Genomic DNA, 18739 nt, shown 5'->3' on the forward strand with positions numbered 1-18739 from the left:
TGCCTTTCTACGGTGGAGACCTGCATCTCATGCCCTTCTGACTGGGGTATTTTCAGGCTGCACAGCTCCCTGCCTTACTGTGTTATTCCCAGCACAGACAGGCTGCCCAAGCACACCTGCTTGCTTCCTGTTCAGAGACAGTTAACAGATGTAATTGCTACAGTTATACATTACCACACTTTTGTTTTTTTTTCTGTACAAAACAGAGAAAACATCCTAAAACAATAAAGAACCTACACGCATGCTAATAAGCTTACCAGGGTTCACCCCAACCCTAACATAGATTCTGGCAGAAGCAGTCCCTCAAATCCCCATCCAAGGGGATTCCTTGTGCTTACAAGTTCTTCACAGCTTCAGCTCAGAACAAGCACACAGTTTTATGGACCTCAGGAGGCCCAGTGCTTCCAGTCCTCCCCTAAGGATTGGGGCCCTCCATGGACCAGGATCCTGTCTATTTCGTGGATCAGAAAGAAGGCCCTGAGTCTGTTTAAAACCAGGCTATTTATCCAAAAATCCTGAAGGATCCAGATTGAATTAGTATATGCATAACTCTCCTGGGAGGTGCCTTCAAAGGGTTGATAATGGAGGAAATACATTAGCATCCCCCTCCCTGATCGAGAAGGTACATCAATTCCACAATAACGCATACACCATTTCATTTTTAATACCAATAGGCCCCCAAAAGTATTAATCCTAATGGTCCCTTCTAGTCTTAAAGTCTGAGTCTATGAGTAACGTTTAACTTGTTTTCAGTAAAGTTTATCTTAATTCCATAAAGTTTGTCCAGGATATCGTCAGACTATGACAGGTATATTTTCATATTGCACCAGCAATATATGTTTATTGTGAAGGAAGTTAAGTTCCATAGGTGAAATCCAGGCTCTTCCCCTGAAATTCCCCACTCCATTTACTTTAAAATAAAATAGTATTGTTTGAGAGTTGAAAATATTTCTGTCTCATGAAAGTACATATCTAAGGGACAAAAAATTTATTTATTTTGAAAAAACACCAACTTTGTTTAGAGTCACAGAAAATCAAAAGCAGAAGATAATTTTTACATAATTAAGATCTAATGATGCAACCATGAGTAGTTCTTACTCATGTAAATAGTCTCAAAGATAATGGGACTACTTGAGTAACGGTTGTAGGACTAGTGATAATTGGATTCAGAGCAGGGTAGTTTTGGGGAGATAAAAATTTCAGGTTTGTTGGGAAAGAATGAAACATTTCTATGATAGGTGATTTCAAAATACAAAGTGGTGGCTGCTCAGAGACTTGGAGTGTTAAAAGTGCTTCAGGAGGTGATGGGTTAGTGGGATATGGTCAAAGGTACATAATGAAGGGAGTTTATCACATGACTCCATAATTTGTTCCACTGATATCATCACAGTCTATGGTATATCCCTCTGTAAAATATACACATGCATGCATACTGTACTCTATATACTAATATAAATATAATAGAGCTACCTTGATCTTGGAAAATTCAACATTGCTGAGGAAGAAAGACTGTCCTTGAAGTTTTGACTCTAACTGAAAAGTGAGACTCAAATGTAGGCATGTACCTGGGATAGAAGACTAGGCGCTGGTTGTCTCTGCGGGGGCATTCAAAGTGTGGAAGATTTTCTGCATTTTAAAATATTAAGTTAGGTATTTGTTTTGGGAAAGTAGTGGAAATACATATTTAAATTTGCAGGTTTAAAAACAAAACTTCCTTCAGACCTCATAATTATAGGCTCTAATATAATAAAATATTTAAAAATAAAATAATAAAATGGTTGCTAGAGAAGCTGAACTGTACAGTTGTTTTAAATGGATGACTTAAATATTCAGTTGTAAATACTTGTTACAATCCTCTGTTTGTTAGGCAGGTGTTTTTGCAGGATAATGTAGACACCTGTAATAGTAAAGTAACTTAAACAAAGATTTTAAAGATTTTAAAAGGCTGCTGTGTGTTTTATTGTAAGTTCCAATGTCTGATCAATTTAAATTGCTGTTTTTAATTTTGATCATTCTTCCCCAGAGAATGTTTGCATTTGAACATAACAGTTTTTCTTATACTTCATGGTCAGGATGGACTAAATAAAATGATAAAACACTTATAGGAGGTTTGGTGGACAGATTGTTTCACCATAGCAACATAGGGTCCAGAATTAAGTCTATGAGCTGAACTGAATTGGTACTAAGTAGCAACAGTAATAGAAATTTGTAGTGACCAGTGGTTCTGTTGTAAATGAATATGTCTGTAGGAACATACTCACTATTGCTGTTCATATAAAGGAATATATTAGTTCAGGCCTGTTTACCTACACAACTAAATGTGGCAAGGAAGCTGGAATTTTACTGGAGACTATTAATTTTGCTCTCGTTCTGTTGCAAACTTTGGAATCTTGATAAAACTTTTTTTTTTCTGTTTGGTTTATATTATGTTTTTCACAGGACTTGATAAAGGAAGTCAGTACAGTTTCCAGGTAGCTGCCATGACAGTCAATGGGACAGGACCCTCCTCCGATTGGTATACAGCAGAAACTCCAGAGAATGATCTTGATGGTAATTACATTTCTTTTCAGACATTATTACCACATTCCTTCTAAGTTTTTATCTGATGGGTGTCATTCTAATTGTTACCTAGAGCTTTACCCAGAGGCTGTGCAGGTCTTGGGTTAGATTCCAATGATTATAGTCGCTGGATTATAGGAGCTGTTGTCTGGGTGTTTTTGAGCAGAAGAACTCAGTGATTACCCATTATTAAGATTGCCTGCTGCTTTCTGAACAAGTGAAGGGGAAGGGACAAGACAGGACAACTTAATTTTATTCTCTCATTTACACTGGCACTCTAAGAACTCTCATTTTCAGTCTCACTTTTTTTTTTCAGTTTTTGCTGCACTTGCAAAAATATACAATAACAATCTTGGATAATAACCAACCAAATAATGTGTACATAGATTTCACTACTACTATTTCTTAAGCTATGTCTCTGGTCTGATCACCAATAAAGAGTCAAAAGTCTTTGTTATAAATATCAGGTATTAGAATTTCATACCTGTGTGTCATGACTATTTGAAAGAAAATTAGTATGAAGTGAATCAATAACATCATGAACGATAAACATAATCAATCAGAGAAGCACTTAAAATAATAGTGATGCCTCTAACTCAGCAAAATGAGCCTACAAATGTCTTGAGGATTATTGTCTTTGAGTATCTATTTTCAGATGGTTGGCAATGAAGCCACATAATAAGTGAAAGATGATAGGATACAGGAACTTGAAAAATAGTGAATGTAAAAATGACTACAGATGTTGATATAGAAGAAAAAAGTGACTGAAAGCAAAGGGACAGATACACTGACTGAGACATTTGAAGAACTAAAAGAAGAAAGGAAAAGTAATGGAAATATCTGCCTACTTTCAAAAGTAAAGAAAGTGCAAGTAAAATGGAACAAAAAAGATGCAGATAGAAATTGAGGAAAAAAACTAAGGAGAATTGTCAAGAAGCAAATATATAAGGAAGAAGATCAATAGAAAATATGGGAAAACTGAACGGGGGTGGGGAGAGGAAACTAATCAAGGCTCAAAAGCTAAATAAGGCCAAAACATCTAAAGAGGAACAGAGGTAAAATGGATGAAAGAATAAACAGGCAATTAGTAAAAAGGCAACAGGAGATTATCATCTTCCTTTTTTTGTTTTTTGACTGAGAGTCTTTCCTCATGATCTCACAACCAGCCTGCCCTACTTTGAGCATTTTTCCTCACCACCAATTCCATTTTTATGGAGGAGCCAGGAATGATTCTATCTGGCTTACTTGGCACCTAAAATATTGTATTCAATGCAACTGGGTTCCAATAAACATTTTAAAGAGGTGATGACACTTTTGGAAGTGATGTGACCATACTGACTGGTCATGATATGCTATGGTATCTGGTGATGTATGCTATCATTCTACTAACTACTATTTTGGGTGGATAGCGCTTTCAGAAATGACACATTACTCAAGATGAGAGCAGCTGGCCACTCATTTGGAGGTAGATCTTAGTAAGTAAAACTAAATATATTCTAAACACGTCTCAATATTTAATATCATGTTGTTGTTTTTTTAACAAAAGAAGCAAATACATCCGTTGGCTTTATTTATTTATGTTGCAAAATGAAACACAATGCATTTCTTGGAACACATTTGTTTTTATTTGCATTTAATCCACATCAAAATATTATGATATTTGTTTTCCTCCAACAATATACATGTATATGCATGCAAAGATGCTAGCAGCGTAATCATAGGGGACATGCAATGAAAATGAAAACACACTGATAATGAAATTAAACCAAAGACCTTTTTCATATATTGTGTCTACACATATTTGCATTTACACTACCAATGAAAAATCTGTAGTGAAGCTGCAGCAATCTGACACTTTGCATGCATTGTGTTGCATAATATATATACCGCTGAGATTCTCTGATAAACTCTGGGGAGAAATCGACTTATTACTGTAGTTATGCAAAGTCCTGCAACTGTCAGCTAAATAGTAGAAATGCTGTTGCACAGATTGTTAACTGCAATTCCCTTTCTGCTCTTATGGTTTATGCAGTTTCTCTTGCCTTCACTGTATGTCTGCTTGGCATAAGCAACACAAAGATGAACAGTTTCTAGGAGAACTACACTAACTCCCTATGGATATTCCTTTTAATTAGTGTGTTTTGTTAAAGTGATTAGAAAGCCAAACATCACTGCTTATTCAAGGTTCCCTGGAAAGCCTGTGTGCCCTTACTGACAGCTGGGAAGCTTTTAAATATTTATTTTTGAGCCTCAAATTTTGTGCTTTAAAAAATGGAAATTTAGTTTTCCCCATAGGGTCTGATTTAAATAGCTTGAGCAGGGATGCAAGAGACTCAAGTTTGCAAAGGTATCCTCCAGGAAAACGGGTTTAGGATTTTCAGTTTCTGCTTGCTGCCTTGAACAGATGCAAGCTATTATACATATTAGTGATATAGTTTAACTTCAGCCCTAAATTAGTGTTTAAGAACATGACAAGCTAAACCTGTATAACAGTGTAGTTTTTTTCTGAAAATGAATTGTGGGAATACAGGAAGAAAATGAAATAATAATAATAATATCAGGTAGCCTTAGTTTAATCTGTAAAATATACAGCTATGAACTCCAGAGAATCCTCTACAATTGCTAAAGTGACCCAAATATAAATAACTTCCTTAGTGTTGTCGGTTAGCCTGAGGAATTAAGGACCTTTAAACATACGACATTCCCTGAATGAAAGACGTGTGCTTGGACCATTACATAAAAGCGTTGTTGATTAAGGATGAAATAAAGAAGACAGCACATTATGCAGTGAAACTATGGTATAAGGTTTCATTTCTTACAGAATCTAGCTTGACTACATGGTACCTTGTAGACACGCCCTAAGATTCTCAAAATGTGCATAGCGCAGAAGGTAAAGAATGCAGAATCAAAGTAACATGAAGTGTTTCCTAACCTCAGACATAAGAAAAAGTAAGAGTTTCTTACTGGCTCTAGGGGCCAGATTCAGCCTTCAGATACTTGTGTGCAATTCTTGTTGAGTTCAGCAGCTGGTGTACACATAGAATTTTTCCTTCTATGAATGAGGACAGGAGACATCAAATTACAGTCAGAGGAATTCCATGCACAATTGTAGAGTGCAAGGAGAGTGGAATCTTTATTCATGCTAGAAGCGTTGACAAATGTAGAATGTAGAATGGAGATCTTTCAAAGCAGGTTTGAGGATTTATGTATAGAAACAGAATTTCAAGATTCCTTCTTTCAGAAATGTCTCAGACACCATGTTTAATATCAGGTAGACAGAAAAAAAGGTTAGAAACAAAGGCATAACTGGATATTGATCATAAAAGTGCAAAAAATGCAGTAAAGAAGACAGTAAGAGGTATATCTATATGCTAAGTCTAAGTAGATGTTTAATACATTTAGCTGGAAGATGATGGGGAAGTGAGAGTTACCAGGGACTAAATGTAAAAGGTATGTAAAGAGTAGAGCTGTGTGAAGGATGTAAATTCTGCTTCACAAAGTATTTCAGATTTTGAAATTTGGCATTATTTTGAATCAGAACAAACCCAACATTTAACATTTTTTCCAAGGGATGATTTAAAAAATCATTTCAAATCAAGCACCATGTATACTTTGGCTTCATTTTTGACTTTTTTTAAAAAGTTCATATTATATACTATAAAAAAGAAAATATCAAAATGAAAAGTCACTTCACAATGAAAAAAATTGAAATGTTTCATTCTGGAAATGATGCTAAAATGTCCCATTACAACATTACCCATCTATGCTAGGAGGAGGAGACCCTGAATGTGGTATTATTTAAGCCACAAAATTATTTTTAAAATGCCTGGGAGTATCTGGCTGATAAAATTGTACAATGCAGGTAATTCCATGATCAGTTCTTGGGGGCAGCTATCATCCCTTCACCTTTTTCTGCTTATTTAAAGTGTGTTTTCTGTAGCTCCTTTACCTATCCATTTTTTATCTGATCCATATCCATTCCCAACTGGACATCTGCCACAACGTTACACAATGAATTGTGATATTGTAGCCTAACTCCCCTTTTTCTACCCCATTAAGTCCACAACTCACTGTGGGGAAGGCAATAAACCCATCTCACCTAGTCCAACTCTGTGGTGAGGGAAAATTCCCTCTTTCCACCAGCTTCTGTACAAGCCCCATTACTGAAGTTGAAGGGGGCAGTTTACCTCCTACATCCAGCTGGAGAAAGGGCCCCACCTTAATGCACGGTGAAGACATTGGGCCTTTTTTTCAGTTTTTGTCTGGAATGAAATTTTTACAAAATTGACACCGTTTTACAAAGCATTTGGTTTTAACAACTGCATTTTCCAATGGAAAATTGTTCCATCTTAAGTTTTCTGATCAGCTTCAGAAGTACATAAAGTAGAAGCGATGAAGAGAACAGTGGTGAACTAGGAAGTATTCATTGATGAATGAATGTGGCTGTGGACACAGTGGGCCAGATGCTCAGCTGGCACAAATCACCATAGCTCCATGGAAGTCAATGGAACTACATCAATTTACACCACCTTGGGATCTGACGTAAAGTAATCTAGTTTGTGTTTAAGAAAGTTTACAGTGCATTATCATCCAATAAGCTTATACTCTCAGAATTGACACGGGTGGTATTGGGATAAGCTACTTGTGCAGATAAAGAACCTACCTGGATATCCAAGGCAGATTGTAATTGCGTAAGGGGAAATATTTTGGATCTTTTTAGATATGTGACCCAAAGAAATAATGGCTAGCAATGTGATGAAATTGTTTAATCACAAAAAGAAACTGTGGGTCTGGTCAGTACAAAGGCAATACATTTCAGAATTACTTGGATAGATGAGGAGTATGGATAGATTGCTTCATTTACTCAAGAGTAGAAAAATATCAGATAATAAGGTTAAGCAAAAGGACTATGTTCTGTATCATTTCTAATCATAATTAGACCAGTACCAGCCATGGAAACAGAAGTGGTAGAACAATTTGTATAGTGGGGGCGCTGAGAGCCATTGAACCAAACTGTAAACCCTGTCTATAATGGAAACCACTTCAAGCCAGGGGGTGCAGTAGCACCCCCAGCCCTCCTAGTTCCAACACCAGTGCATGGAAATTCCACAGTCTGGCATATAATTAAGATTTCTTGATGGAGTCTTAGCATTTACAGTGTTTTTTGCAGCATCTGAGTGATGTTACATTTCTGTTCCTTCTGGTTGTGAACAAAACCTTCAAATGGGAACCAATTCATTTAGTTTCCATGAGTCTGCCAGCAGGAAACAAGCTCTTCCAACAGTGGATTGTTCACTCTAAAAACTTAGCAATATTCAGAAAGATTAGAGTTAACCACATTTGCAGTTCTCCTAAACCTGTATGCCAACACCTGGCATCATCTAGGTGACAATGTAAAAGGAGTAGGACAGGTGCTAGATTTAAGCTAGAATTATAGATCGAATTCTTCTGTCTCTAAAATGAATTTTGCCCCTGAAATGTCTTCTGTTCCCATGTTCATAAAACTTTTATGTGGGCAAATAGTCCAAAATGGGTGAGTTCACCTTAGGTTCATTTTTATCTCTGTGTTTCACAAGAAGGGTACATTCTTTATAGTTTGGTTTTTGCTACTGAGACAACAGTGGCACTGATGTTTAAAATTGTGTGATACATATGTTTGAATTCCTTCATACGAACAGTTCAGCATATCAGAATAAAATTGTTTGACCCCAACTGCTACCTAGGGACGTCTATGTAGGCGTTAAAATCTCTATGTATTATTTAAGTGAGATGTAAAAATTATTGCTTGATGCCAATAGCTTTTTGAATGTTCTGATTTCATGAACTGCTTGAGATTTACTGCTTCTACCGTGTGCAAGGAATCCAGTATCGCCTCATTCTACGACTTCCTATTACAAGGTGCTAAACTGCTACTACATGTCTGATTCATGTAAGAACCACTTTTGTAATTTTGAAAATCATTAGTATTCAAAGACAGTGATTCAAGTAACTTTAGATTCTGCATTGACGCAAAGTTTGGAGGTCAGAAGGAGATGAATGACAATTGTATATGATGTGCGGTGGCACTGCTGGTGTAATCTGGTTTTTGTTTTGTCATTAGCTATTCTTCAATGCATTTCCTTCATTCTTAAAGTGTATGACCGTGTATAGCAACTTTAAGAAAACTGAGTGCAAAGAACTTTTAAAACTTGCATATCAGACTGGTAATGTACTAATAGTTCTTCAAATGTACTAAGAATTCAATAGTTCTTCAAATGCGTTAAATAGAATTCATTTCAAAGCACATAAAATACCAAAGACACCATTGTACCATATATGACAATAGGACTGAAAAGTTATTAATTCCATCTTTTTTATGGTCTTTTCCAAGGTTTATAGTGGGAATGCTTCACAATCTCAAAATATCTTTTGTTGGAGTTTTACACCTGCATTTGGTACCACTACCCACTCCCCCCATGCATTTGCCTATTATATTACAGGCCTCTTCACTGGGGAAAAATAGTAGCTTGTCTCTTTCTGCTCTCAAAAAGACAAGCTACTGTGCTGCTCTTCTAAAGAGACTTGTGATATAGTAGCTACCATACGCTCCAACAAAAGGCATTTATTCATCTATTCTTTAAAGTAAAAATGGGTTCACTGAAGACAAAGTGTGCTAGTTATGCATCAAGTCATTAAGTACTACATAGAAATGAATATGCCTTGAGAGAACCTGTATAAAAAATATCATTGTATTATTTCATTTTATTATCCGAGTGCTGTTGTATTATTCAGAACAGCCTCCAAGCCAAGGGAGGCATGTCCAAGAAAGTTCAAGCTTGCTTGCTCGTAATTAACATTACAGTTTTCATAGGCATCAGATAGGTCATTGCTGTTATAAATGCTATTATATCATTCACAAAGTCAACCAGTTCATTAAATACTGTATTTAAACTACTGGCCCATGATAAGTCATCTAGTTGATTTCAGCATCTTATTTGACTTGCAGATAAACCAGGAAGACTTTAAAATTTGTTATGGGGAATTTTTTATCAATTCCAAACATTTCCATTTTCCACTTTCCTGCATAATTTCGGATCTGCCTGGTATTCGTATGCTAAAAATGGGACGAACAGAGGGATATTCTATTTTTTTAAAAAGAGGAAAAGGGATCTTATATGTTGAAGAAGCTGCTTAATGTGCTTGTTGCTGAAGAATGTAATTCAAAACAAGGCTGAATGTTCAAAAGGGAAATTGCATGTAGACTATGCATGTAGCTCTGAGATTCCTCGTTACTTTCTTATAACGTATTTCTTAATCTAAATTCTGCCTTTGTAAATGGTAAAACTCAATGAGCGGGATATTAATGGATCCTTTCTTTGTATCCCAGAATCTCAGGTTCCTGATCAGCCAAGCTCTCTTCATGTCAGGCCATTGACAACCAGTATCGTCATGAGTTGGACTCCACCACTGAATCCAAACATTGTTGTACGCGGATACATCATTGGCTATGGAGTGGGCAGCCCATATGCTGAGACAGTGCGAGTAGACAGCAAACAACGCTACTATTCCATCGAAAACTTGGGTAAGTAGCTCTTTGTTCTTTAGAGATTTTAAAGGAAAAGTTTTTTCTGGAGTTTACTAATTTTGGAGACTTTTCCTAGGCTATCACTAAGGCCTTGTGTACAAACCAAATTTGTAGCCACTTAACGGCTGAATTTGCCATAGTATGGCTTGTGCCAACACACACAATGGTTAATATTCAGCTACTAACAGCATTGGCAACTGAGGTTTCACTCCTGCAGTTGACCAAAACTGGCACTTGGTTATCTTCCTGTAACCAGGTGGTAACACTATAATTCTGCAGCATGGATGTCAATGAAGGTGTTATAACCAGGTTACCAAAATAAAGTTGTACTTACAGTCTAGATGGAACCTTAGTTTCATTACATTTATAACTTTGGAAACAATAATCAATAATAGATCTTACAGCATTACAATGTTTGATTCTAATCAGCACATACACTCTCTTAATGTGCTTGAAATTATTGCTAATTCATCTTTTGCTTGGCCTTTACAAAACAATGAGATACCCCAATGATTGTGTTGGGAAAAGAGGAAATAAAAATCGTTTGTCACCAGCGAGTTTAGAACAAATAATTAATCTACTAAACTGAGATCATGAATTTATTTGTTCGTCACAGATTGGTTGAAATTATTCTCTGTCCTTGATCATATGCTGAAAACTATAATAGCCAGATCAGGAAAGATCAAGTTTTCTTAATCAAGTGGTCATGTCATGTAGTAGACCTTTAACTGATGAACCAATGGAAGGCTCATTGAGCTGAAGATAGACTCAAAAATATAATCAGCATTTTATATTTCTGGGCTGCAACTTTGGTGGCATATCAGCTTGGCTCCTACACTTCAGAGCAAATCTAAATATTAAATAAGCACTTCACCATGTGGACCCCTATTTTGAAGACAGCAGGAGCTGGAAATGCTATTCCCTGAGCTGGCCCAAGTGTTTGAATTGAATGGCACTCACAATACTCATATTTTGTATCTGTCAGAAAGGTTTAAGGAGATATTATTTTATCCCATTATACATTACACACTGTCTCTGATGGTTCATCTTGATGCTGGGCATGGTATGCAGGGAACTGGGTACTTTGGTGATGAAATACAGGTATTCAAGAATTGGGAAAATGGTTCAAAGTTTGAATGAAGTCATGAGAAATAATGAGTTTTCTTTGTTTTTCTTCTATAGCATTTTTCTTTCAAGGAAATTTTTCTTTATTATTATTATTGTTATTTAACATTTGTATGTGATGCTCTAGGCATGCTCAAGTGCTTTACAAATATAAGTCTCGTAATGCACCTGTATGTTAGGGTGGGGCACAAAAGTTAAATGACTTGCTAGAATTTATACAGATATTTGTTGTAACGGCAAGGAATGGAACACAGAACTTCTTGTCTTCCAGTCATCTTCTCTGATCAGTAGATACACCTTTTTGGTAATAGCATCCAATAGCACAAGAAACCAGATATGATTCAACTCGGTGGTCACCCTCTTCTCAAGAGAAGTCTCATGCAGATAAAATCTTTCTTCATACATAGGAAAACTTTGGGGGGGAGGGGTTTACAATAAAGGGCACTGTGAAGAAATTGCTTACTGAGACTTCACCAAGCAGCTTCTGTTTGGCTATTAGGGCATTTGTATTTTTAATTAAATTGGCTTGGCAAAGTCATTTGCAAAATTAGAAAAAAGCCCAGCCGTAATGCAAAAAGGTAACATATATCAAAAATCTCTCCAGAATGTTTTAAATCCTTAAATGTTGGTAGTCCATGACTGATGATGATGACAATATTGTCACAATTCTCATCTATGGTTAATTCTTAAGTAATTAACCACAAAATACGCTGTGCTAGCTGTTACTGTAGTTTTCCCTTTCCCAGCACCATTATGATAAAAGAGCTATTTTTTTTCTGGACAACCCAGTAACTCATATGAACAACACTGAATCCATTTAATATATTCTATGTCCCTCAAATTTATAATATTCAGAATTTCTCGAAATTGTGCCAGTGAAGGTACTTGCAGGGAGCTACATGTAAGCTTTGCCACCAAAGTCCAGAGACTCAAAGTGTTATGTAGATAAAGGCTGACTTGAAAGTGTTTTGATGGAGATTAAAGTTATTATGCAAAACGGAAAGAGGTCTGAATGGGCCATCAAAGAAGGTGAGTGGAACATAAGGAGAAAAGTGATTACTAATGACTGTATAGGTCTAACAATTAATGATTCAGGTGAAATTAAACACATTTTTCTAGATTCCAAAATGGATTTATATTCTTCCAAATTTAATCATCCTACTTTAAATTGTTTCATAACTTTAATGAGATTGAATTGAAGTGTCTCACCTCCACTGACCTGAAGGTATTAGAAACAGAAATTATATTAACAGAGTTACATAGGTCAATATGTTCTCTGGACTCTGGCAAGGCCCCAGGAGAAGATGGTTATACAACCAAATTCTTTAAAGGTTTTAATGAACACCTTTCACTAGAGATATTCTAACTAGCAACTGAAGAAATGCCTCATAGCAGGGCTTCATGCGGCTTCAATTATTCTAATTTATTGTAGTTCCAGAAATAACTCTACAACTTCTACCAAAATGTGAGGAAACTATTTAGAGCTGAGCAAATATTTAGTTATAAATAACATATTCGCTGAATGTAGCCTCCTTTTTTTTTTTTACTTTCTGAACATTCTCCAGCAGTTCAAGATTTCATCAGTATTCAAATGTATTGGACAAATGCTTTTTTTGGATGTTCATACTCTGGTTGATCACAAATATTCAAAATGTAAGCAGTGTTAGCTAGTTGTGATTTTCCAGATATATCATATGCATTTGTTCCCTAATTGGTTGAGGGACACAGTTGTGTGAATTTTGGCATGTGTACTTTTTATACTTAATTGCTGTGAATACTCTCATGTACAACTTTGAAAATCATTTTTGGTAAACAACTGTGCTAATTAAATGATTCAACTCGAATGTTCACAAAAAATTAACCCTGAAGGGATGCAACCAAGAGCCCAATGCTTTTAAAAATTAGAACAAATGTCTGCCAAAATTTCTTACGTTATTCACCTAACTCTATTAGAGACCATTACAAGAAAATTACAACAAAATGATTAGACAGGATTCTTTTTCTAATGGAAATATTGTTTTCAAGAAGATATGGATCAAAATAAACTCACTGACAGAAAGGAAAAAAGATAGACATTATATGGACTCATCCCAACTGCTGTAAAATGTTCCACAACCCATACATATTAAGTGCATATGTATTCTGTTATTATCAATACATAATATGATAATAAAAATCTGATTCCTAAATAAATGGTGAAACTTCAGACTTCCCTCTGTGCTCCAAAGAACAAATTTCTACTACCCCATTCAACAACCCTGGCGTTCACAGACCATCTCCTCTATACTCCACTGTCTTTCATCCCTCCTTCTCCCAGCTCCACTCCTCCTGGGCCCCAAATGATGTCTCCAACTCGTCATTCCGCAAACACAGCACCTGTTGCATTCCCACTCTGCTGGTACATCACCTCTCACCCACTCACTGCCCAGTTCTGACTCCTGCTCCCATCCTTCATCTCCTGACAGTTCCACAAACGCTCATGCTGTCCTCCAGACATTCTCAAGGGCGTGACTCCTATTGAATTAGTAATACTGACAAAGGGTGATCGCAAGCAGAACATTAGACATAATTTTGCAGTGTAATATGGTAGTTGCAATTACAGGTTATTTTCAGCTCCATCTACATAGATGTACATCACTGGAGAGGGAAAGGGACCTTGATAATCATTTTCTGTGGCCATGTTTCTGCCTGATGCTGAGAAGTCGAGGGTACTTACCTTATTGTAAGGTGGGATCCTATTCAGCTCTGGACCTGGAATACCACGTTCAGTTCTGGGCACCTTGTTACCAAAGGGATACTGACAAATTGGAGAAAGACAACAAAAATGATCATGTAGCCCAGATGTGTTGAAGGATTTACAAGAGTGAAGGAGATAATTACGTATTTTAGTGAAGCAGTAAATAAGTGGGCAACATGATACCAATAACAGTCTACAGGTATCTTAAATGTTGAAACCTTGTGGACAGGGTGATCAGATTGCAAGAGTGAAATATCAGGACTCATTGGGTGAGCAGGAGGGAGGGGTGTTTGTGTGGGGGGAGACAGACAGACAGACACAGGTTGCACAGCCCGACCGGAGCCAGAGGCACACTGGTCCGCCTGGCCCTGTGCTACCAGCCCCCTTCCTGTTGGGGGTGGGCCCATGCTGCACCACACAGCTCCCCTGCCAAGCGCCCCCTGGACCCACTATGCCCAGAGCCCCCCTACAACCCTTCCACCACAAATGCACAGTGCTGTGCCACACACCCCGCCCAGCGCCCCCCTGCCCACAGCCCCACCACAGCTGCCCTGCACCCCACACAGAACCCCCCACTCACTAGTTTCCCAATACACAGTTTTCCCCTCCCTCCCTCCCTTCCTCCCTCCCAGTGCCCTTCCCCACAGCCCCACCACCACAACTACACAATGCCCCACACAGACCCACACTGCCCAGTGCCCTGACACACATAGATCTCCCCCACTGCCCACCACCCCCCAATAGGCCCCCACTGTCTAGCACCCCAAAACACACAAACCTCCTCCACTGCCCAGCACCCTCCACTCCCTCACAGCCCAGCACCCCACACACACCTCCCAGACACTCACTCCATCATACCCTGCCCCTTTCCCTGGGCGCACTCACCAGCCCTGCTGGGAGGTGAGGGGAGTCTCCAGACTCTCCATGTGCTGCGTCCGCCACAAGCGCAAACTCTGTGGCTCCCATCGGGAAAAGTGCCAACGGGAGCTGCCAGAGCCACGGAGCGGGGCTTGCAGGCACCGGCAGCATTCAGAGCCCCCCAACCCTAAGAGCCAGAGGGACCTGCCAGGGGGTGAGGTGGGGAGTCCCGGCTGTGCTCACTTGGGGCGGCTCCCGTCCCGGGAAGCATCCGGTAGGCTGGTTCCTCTGGCTCCTATGGTCGCAGGGGGGGGGGGGGGGGGGGGGGGGGGGGGGGGGCTCTCTGCCCACTTCCGTTTCCTACAAGCCCCGCCCCTGCAGCACGCAGCACTCCTGCCAGCGGGTGGGCAGGCGCTGGGAGCTGCCCCAGGAAGCGGTGAGCGACAGCGCCACAGCTGCTGTATGGATGGTCCCCGATATCGGGACAAAGGGTGTCCCGACCAATTTATGGTCAGGACGCGGGACAAGTCCCCTAAAATCGGTACTGTCCCGATAATATCGGGACATCTGGTCACCCTACTTGTGGAAGAAAAGGAATTATTTTGCATAATGAAAGGAAGTTACCACATAACTGTGGGTAATAAAATATAATTCAGAAAGGGGAAAATAGGTGAATATCAGGAAAAAGCTTCCTGACTATGAGAACTATTAGAGATGTCTCCCAGTGGAAGTATTGGAAAGCCCTATCTCTTGGCACATTTCAAACTATCCTGTACTGTCTTGTGTGCAACAAAGAATGATCCTGCACTAGAGGATTCTGCATATGGAGATGGTGACCTAGTAATCATTTTCTGTAAGTCCAGGACCTAGTAAAGCATCAAAATGGCTGTCTGTTCAGCACCCATATTTACACATTCAGATCGGACAGAGAATCTTCATGACCAAGTGTATATTTGTATGTATGTATATGAGCTTAATTTAAGGGCCGTTTCTCATAATTTGGCCCAAGGTCCCAAATTATGAATATCAGCACTTAAATGATACTTTTAAAGGAGTCATTTATTTATAACATATTTCATCTGTCACTCTCTTTTTATTTCTTTAGGCCAGATCCTATTATTTATTTTGACCCTTTTGTACCATTCTGGTGATGCAAATAAGCTGGAAGACCAGGGATCTTCCCAACAGAGGATTTCTCCTGTTAGGTGTGTAGAAGCCCCCAGCTAGTATAGGCCATTGCCAGCCACTGTGGATTAGAGCAGCCCAAAAGCTGCTCTAATCTATGATGTGACCACTGTAAATCCAGCCCCAGAATAGAGGAGCTTCAACCATCTCCTTTCAGGCCTCCCATTTCAGCTGAACCCAGTGGACAACAGGTACAAGTGAGAATCTAGGCCTTTGTTTAAGGGCTCAAACTTAATACTTATCTGACCTCCCTGTGATTGAAATGCACTGTAGTGTGTGTTTGGTTTGTTTATGCTCTGGGTGTTGTTTTGAAATATGCTAAATATTGAATTAAATATAATTTGGATTCCAGAGCAATAGGTTAGTTCATTAATGAGCAATCAGATTTGCCTGACATGATTTACCTTGCACAAATCCATGCTGACTCATGTCTGTGGTAAATGCTTTGAAACTTGGATACCTAAAGCTAGCAACCTAAATCCATGGTTGGAGATAATTTAATTAATAGAAATAACATTATAAACTCACTTTTGAGGGCCTCAGGGAAATGGCTTTTATGAGCTTCTTAAATGAAGAAAAATGCATTGCCTTCATGAACTAGGACAGCAGGGATATATTAGGGGAGAATGGCAGACAGCTTGGAAATGGGAGTGAGAGAAGGATTCTGACTGGAGCAGGAAGACACGTGTGGCCTGATTTCAGAGGGGTTGAGCATCAGCAATTCCAATTAAAATCCATAGGAATTGTAGGTGCTCAGCCAGTCTGAAAATCAGGCCAATAGGATCCACTACAGAGGCAACGTAGAGGCATAAGTGAAACATTTGAGAGTTGATGCAAATGGGCATGAGTATCAATTAGTAGATGAGTTGGGTTGTAGCAGAAAAAGTAACCACCAAAATAATGTACTGTTGGGAGGTGCTTAGATACTGTGGTAATGAGGATAACATAAGAATCTGAGTAGAGCAGAGTGGAATAGATTAGGATAGAATAACAAGGTATAAGGTAAAGCAGGGCTACCGAAGAATAGAAGAAATGGTGTGTGGAATGCATTAATATTCTTGTACAAGTGAAGCTGTCAAAGATGCTACATAAATGTAGTTTATCACATGACTTTGCAGTTTTGCTACCACTTCTGTGCACACCATACATGTGTGCATAAATACAAGTATATGTGTGCATACATAAACCTCTTTCCAAGAACATACAGTATCTATGTGTTTGGCACTCTACCATACACAACAAGAAAGAGTTCTTGCCCCAAAGATCTTTCAGTCAAAAGATAGACACGGTCAATGGGATGCACATGAAAATATAAACATGAGAATAACTTACTGTTGTTTTTTTACCTATAAACCTGTGGGCATGTTATAATTTGCTATTATTAAGGTAGGCACTGCATATTCACCTAGTACATGTATTGTCATGAGGCGCTTACATCTGTAAAATAGGAATAACGACACTTCCTTTTTCCATCCTTTGGCTTATGTTTCAAGATGTGGGCGTACCATGGATTTATATAGAGGCAATATGATCTTATTATCTACGCCCTTTTTAATTATTCCCAGCATTCAGTTTGTTTTTTTGACTGCCGCTGCACATTGAGTGGATGATTTCAGAGAACTATCCACAATGACTCCAAGATCTCTTTCTTGAGTGGTAACAGCTAATTTAGACCCCATAATTTTATATGTATAGTTGGGATTATTTTCCAGCATGCATTAATTTGCATTTGTCAACATTGAATTTCATCTGCCATTTTGTTGCTCAGTCACCCAGTTTTGTGAGATCCTTGTGTAGCTCTTTGCATTCTGCCTGGGACTTAACTATCTTGAGTAGTTTTGTATCATCTGTAAATTTTGCCACTTCACTATTTACCCCTTTTTTCAAATCATTTATGAATATGTTGAATAAGACTGGACCCATTACCTGTTACAACTTTGGCTCATATCCCCTAACTACAACATACCAACCTTCCCTCCCAGTTGTTTGGACCCAGCAGTACCACTTCCACAGTTCCCCACTGCCTTACTTCTTGCCCCAGGAACTTCTCTCTGCTCTAAATCCAAACATGAAGTTAGACTTCAGAGTGACAGACAGTGGCAATCATTATATAGATATCTACAGGGTGTACAAATATGTGGTAACATAATATTTGTAATGCATGGTTGAGCCAAGTTTGTTATTAGATTTGTCACGCACCTTTGAGTGCCTCACCTACACTCTGCTCACTAATTCTGACATGTTAAATTTTTAGGTAGCTCCATCACCTGCTATTTAAAAAAAATAAAAAGGAACCAGCCTGTCAGAATTTATTCCTGAGCATTTTTCACCTCTAGTGTGAAGTTTACACCAATTAGCCTGGTCCAAGAGGCAGAATGGGCAATATATTCAGTAGTGCACTAGCTAAAGGTCCAATATCTTGTAACCCTAAATCTAGTGATGGTCAGGTAGGGGAGTGGCAAACAGCAAGTACCTGAGCTGAACGTTATTAGAAATGTAAGCAAAAGAAATGATGTAGACGCTGCAGGGATGGATTTTAAGTGGCAGGCCACAACTTTATTAAATTTAAACACAGGGGAGGGGATCACCCACCCTGACACCTAGCACGCATTTTAAGTGTTGGGATTACAGGGCTTCTACCATTTAACCCATAATTCGGGCTAGACTCTCCTCAGCCTACCCCTAGGACTCAGCTTGTTCTTCTGAGTTCT

General features: G+C 38.6%; 1 protein-coding gene across 1 annotated transcript in view; it reads left to right on the top strand.

The window, feature by feature from the left end:
• DCC (DCC netrin 1 receptor) overlaps nucleotides 1–18739 on the top strand; it is a gene marked incomplete in the record, with an annotated part of 974185 nt that overhangs the window by 802422 nt on the left and 153024 nt on the right. The window contains 2 exon segments of the mRNA XM_034774393.1: nucleotides 2440–2550; nucleotides 9926–10120. Of these exon segments, the coding sequence (XP_034630284.1) occupies nucleotides 2440–2550; nucleotides 9926–10120 (306 nt within the window).

The sequence above is a fragment of the Trachemys scripta genome, chromosome 6 (genome assembly GCF_013100865.1).
Source record: "Trachemys scripta elegans isolate TJP31775 chromosome 6, CAS_Tse_1.0, whole genome shotgun sequence".
Lineage (NCBI taxonomy): Eukaryota > Metazoa > Chordata > Testudines > Emydidae > Trachemys > Trachemys scripta.